The sequence below is a fragment of the Gavialis gangeticus genome, unplaced genomic scaffold, assembly GCF_001723915.1.
Source record: "Gavialis gangeticus isolate Ggan-Ray unplaced genomic scaffold, GavGan_comp1, whole genome shotgun sequence".
Lineage (NCBI taxonomy): Eukaryota > Metazoa > Chordata > Crocodylia > Gavialidae > Gavialis > Gavialis gangeticus.
Genome location: NW_017729031.1, coordinates 42,636,612 through 42,641,451, shown reverse-complemented (window position 1 = coordinate 42,641,451; position 4,840 = coordinate 42,636,612). Strand labels below are relative to the sequence as shown.

The 4,840-nt window shown below is 59.4% G+C and overlaps 1 protein-coding gene across 1 annotated transcript in view; it reads right to left on the bottom strand.

Annotated features, from left to right (window-relative positions):
- Positions 1-4,840, bottom strand: part of CFAP65 (cilia and flagella associated protein 65) — a 44,934-nt gene that overhangs the window by 6,552 nt on the left and 33,542 nt on the right. Inside the window, exons 19-22 of the mRNA XM_019522825.1 lie at positions 4,763-4,833; positions 4,118-4,184; positions 3,236-3,346; positions 1,173-1,364 (exon numbers count right to left, since the gene is read on the bottom strand). Coding sequence (XP_019378370.1) covers positions 1,173-1,364; positions 3,236-3,346; positions 4,118-4,184; positions 4,763-4,833 — 441 coding nt within the window. The remainder of the gene's footprint in view (positions 1-1,172; positions 1,365-3,235; positions 3,347-4,117; positions 4,185-4,762; positions 4,834-4,840) is intronic.

Below are 4,840 nucleotides of genomic sequence, written 5' to 3'. Positions count from 1 at the left end.
CTAAGGATTTGGTGACCTGGTCGCAGAAGGCCACCAGGTTGGTCTGACAGAACCTGCCTCTAATGAACCCGTGTTGGTTGCCCCTGAGCATAATCTCCCCTGATTTCGAATACATTTGGAATCGAAAAGCAAGGATGAATGGACACAGGTGTGGTCTGTGCTTCGCAGAGCTGTGTGGGGAAGGTGCGGACTAAGAAACAGAGAGGAAGAAACTTAGAAGCATAACAGCAACTGCCACAAAGAAGCTGTCAGAGCCTGGAGGGGACAGAGGACCAGCACATGGGACGTGGGGTTAGGGGGCAGAAAGTCAGCTTATGTCTCTGTGGCTAGCTGAGGGGATTGGAGCTCCCTTTTAAATGGGAGGCTCGTTATTTCCCAAGTTGGATTTGTTAATAAATTAAATAAAGAGATGAGAGAGCGGGATCTGGGGGACACCTCCAGAATGGAGCTGGGCATGGGAGGCAGCTCATGGGGTCTCGAGTGGGAGGAAAATTTAGAGAAGCCAAGACCTCGGGCAGGGCCCTTCCTCCAGGGCTGGAGGGGAACTTGCAGTGTAGAAGGGTGGAAGCTCCCGTTCACCTGCCCCCATCGCAGCCTACACCACCTTGCTCTGGGCTCTCTCACTTCAGACCCCTGCCTGTGGGGCAACTCCTCCCCTGGGATTTTAGGGTGGGGGAAACAGCTTTTATTGGACCACGTTAGACAAGTTATTGAATGCAAGTGGTTCTTCCATGGGTTTTACCCTGTCTGCACACCAGGGAGGGGGGAACCCAATGAAAGATGGCTGGCTAGCGTGGTCTGACTCGGCCTGGCTGAGGGTTACAAAGACCTGGCCGAGGAAATGGAAGCATTGATAGCGTCCGGTAGTGGGCAGAGATGAGGGCCCTTGCACAGCAAATCAGAAAGTGCCCCAATGGGCTGGCTGATGGCTTTTGGGAAGGAACTGCTTGGGCAGCCAGCTGGCCAGGCTCTCCTTTCCCCAGCACCGGTTGCAACTTACCTGTTATCTGAGAAGACTAGGTGAGCTGGGGAAATGAGTCCTGACTGCCTGGTGAGTTGGTCCCATGGTTTACAAGGTAACTAGGGAGGCTGGTGGGGTCCTGCTCAGTTATGCTGGCAGCGCCAAGGGCGCCCTATGGCCCATCACTCAGCTGTGTGCTGGGGAACCCTACCGAGTACGTCCTGGCCTCCAGCGGGGAGAAGACCCACTCAACGTGCCCCATCGTGCCAGGGCTGATCTGCCCCTTGGGATTCAGGCAGACGAACACGGGATGCTGGAAGTTCTCCTCGCAGATCCTTTGCATAGGCTCAGGTGGGATCTCGTAGCACACGGGTATGGAGCCCCCGTTGTAGAGCTCATAAACCTGAAGGTGACATGCAAAGGGTACCTGTCACTGTCTTGCGGGGAGGCCGGTTCAGCCCCGTGGGATCCAATGGAGAAAAAGGCGAGGTGGGGGAGAGAAATGGCCATGCTGGTGTTATGGTGGCCAAGGTCATAGTGGGTGACGGCATGGTACACAGTGTGTTGTCACCTGGCCATTGAGCTTCCCCAGTGTGGCTCATAAACCTCAGGCTGGTCTACACTAGGCCGCTTGGGCAAGCTCATCCAAAAGGACTAAAGGGGCAACTCTAGAAAGCACCAAGCAGCCATGTTCTGAGCCCAAGGAATCTGAGTTCAGTGCAGCTTAACCCACCTCCAGAATCACAGTCCTAGAGCCATGGGGCTGGCAGGGACCTCCAGAGCTCACATCCAGTCCCAGCCCTGCCTGAGGCAGCATCAGCCCTGTCCAAACCAGGCCAGAAAAACCATCATCTAAATTCTGCATGAGAGTCCCCTCAACCCTGGCACAGCAGACATCACACCCAACCCTGCCCCAGGGAAGGCGGGGGAATGGAGCCGCCAAGGTCCTGCTTCTATGAAATGTTGTCAACAGATGCCCCAGAGACCCCAGGCAGAGGCCGTGCCCCTGCCACAGAGGAAGGCAAAACCCCCTCATCCCTGGAACAATCTCACTGGGGTGGGGGGAAATTCCTCCCTAATCTCAAATATGGGGTCAGTCTGACCCTAAGTGGAGGGACAAGCCAGGATCCCCCAGCTTTGGTCCCAGCAAGCAGGATTGGTGCAGTTCAGCCTGGGGTGCAGCCAACACCCAAGGTTAGATAAGAGATTTGTCTGGGGTGGTTTGCACAGAGATGATCCTGCCTCAGGCAGGGAGGGGACTGGATGTGACCTCTGGAGGTCCCCGCCAGCCCCATGGCTCTAGGATTCTATGATTTCTGTCCAACCCCCCCAGACAAACCCCATGTGCGACCTTGGAGTGGCACAACACAGTCTCCCTGACACAGCCCCCGGCATCACCTCCACCTCGGCCCCCAGGAGGGCCACGGCCAACAACGTCCTGCTGCTGCCAGGGGGGTTGGCGGGTGCTGGACAGAGCCCAGGCCCAGGCTGTGCCCCCACTGCAGAGGGAGGGGAAACCCCAAGGCCAGGCCAGGCCAGGCTGAACAGGGGGCAAATCCCTGCCTGCCCCCTGCCACACAGCGTGAATGGCGGGGCAAGAGCCTGCAGCCAGGGCAGGATCCTGTGGGGCTGAGTCCCAGCAGGAGCATTGACACAGCCCGGGCAGAGCCCCAGCCTGTGCTGCAGCCAACACCTAGCGCCTCTGGAGGGGCTTCAACCCCCTGATCCTGCTGGGTGGGGGGGACAACCAGCACAGCCCTAGCCTGGGACACTCCCATGCAGAGCACAGGCATCACTGTCCTCCACCCTCCCGCCCAGCGCCTGCCCAGCCTCTCCTGGGACCCTCCCGTGCTGGCTCACCTACAACTCTGTGGCTCTATGACATAAGGCAGAACATCAAGACCTGCAGTGTGAAGGAGCGAGTCACACAGGGATTTAATGGGGCGTTGTTAATCCACTTGGAAAACCTAATAAGGAATCATTTCCCCAAGTATCCCGGGTAGATGATCCTGCCTGCACGGCCAGCAGGACCATGGGGGAGAGCCAACAAGGGGAGCCAGTGCTGTAGGGAACAGGCAGCCCGGTCTGGCAGGATTCATGGAGTCAGAGCCCAGCAAAGCCTGGCCAGAGTAGGAAGGGGCCATGCAGCCCCTCGCCATCCCAGCACACCCTGCCCCAGGGCTTCCCCTGCTGCCCTCACGGGGCCATTGCCAGACAGCCATGGAGAACCTTCCCTCACCCTCCCTGGCCAGCAGTGTGGGTTCCCCTGCTCACCTGCTTGGGGGGGCTGGGGCTGCCAATGACGACGGGCGTGAAGACATGCCTGGTGGTGGTGATGTGGAGATAGGGCTGCCCACACTGCACAGTCATGCCAACGAAGTTCAGCTGCAGCAAAGGCAGGGGAGAGGGAACCATTGGCTTCCAGTGGAGAAGCATCTGGACTAACACGCATGCAGCCCCCAAAGCATGTCCGAGACCCCCCAGCAGGCTGGGGCTGAGAGGGAATCCAAAGGAAACCCAAGCCCTGGCCTGACCTCCACCTGTCAGCAGCCTCTCTGTAGGCCCAAGAGCACCAGGCCAAGGGCTTTGTGGGAGAGTACAGCTACGCCCCTGCTTGCAGCTCAAGATGGACTGGAAGCTGCCGTGGCCATGAAAGGAAAGGAGAAGGGAGCTGGGAGCACAGGGGGCAGGAGGGGTGAGGACCCAGGGCAGCAGGTACTTGTAGGGGATGTCTGCTTCAGGGACGGAGAGGGGCACTGGCAGAAGGTAGATGGCACAGGTCCCTGCCTCAGTGGGTGACAGCAGAGGTGGCCAGGGATGAGGTTCGCAGAAGAAGGGGCAAATGCAAGGTGGATCTAGAACCCCAGGGGGGCAGTTCCAGGCTGGAACTGGAAAGGAGCAGGCCAGTGGGTCATCACTGGAGGCTGCCGGGCACTAGCACGTAGCCCAACACAGGACAGGCCCATGGAGCCTTCTCCACCTAGGACAGTGAAAGCGTTGCCTTAACAGCCACAGGGCTGTCCCCTCATGGGGGTTAAGCCCCTCCATTACAGCTCCCTGTGCCGGAGCACATGGCAAGGGCAGTGCCATGTGGCCGCTGTGGAAAGCACCTGCTTGGGACTTGGCTAACTGCCCTGCCCGCGCTGGCTGCCTTACCAGAACCTCACGCCCATGGGAGACCTTCAGCAGGACCGGGAGGCAATCAGTGCCGAGGAAGTCATGCCTGGGGAGGCCGGGAAACCAGTGGGGTCAGAGAGTGAGCAGGGAGCACTAGAAACCCACATGCGGCAGACAGCCACTGCCTTGCTATCGAGTGGCTGCTGCATGAGGACCCGGAAGTGGGGCCAGGGGTGCTGGCATTTAGAGAGGCACAGTGCTGAGCCAGACACCCCAATGCATCAGCCCAGTCCTCACCAGTCTGCCTTCGTGAAGGCAGCAGAGATGCAGGGCCTCTGGGGACAGGGCACTGGAGGACAGAGCGTGTTCACAACCCACGTGGGGCAGGGAATCCCCATGGCACAGGAGGGCCATGACTGCTCCACATTCAAAGCAGAGGTGGAAGCACAGAGCTGGAGGGCACCGGCCCCCCCACTGCCCCCTGGCTAGCTGGGGCAGGCCACGTTCTTGGAGTACGCTCCTGCAAACCTCAGTTTACTCCCACCAGGACCAGCTCCCTGGGGGCCTGGCCTGGGACTTGCTCTGAGAATGTCTATACGGTCACGGCTGGGTATGCGCCATCCTAGACGAGTAGCCCCTGCCTGAGAATCAGGGCCCTGCTGTGGGTTAGGGAGGTACCGTCACCTGTGCGTGAGCTGCACAGGCTGCTCCTGCCCGGGGAGGAGACGTCCTGCCCGCGGAGACACATCAAAGAGCTTGTTG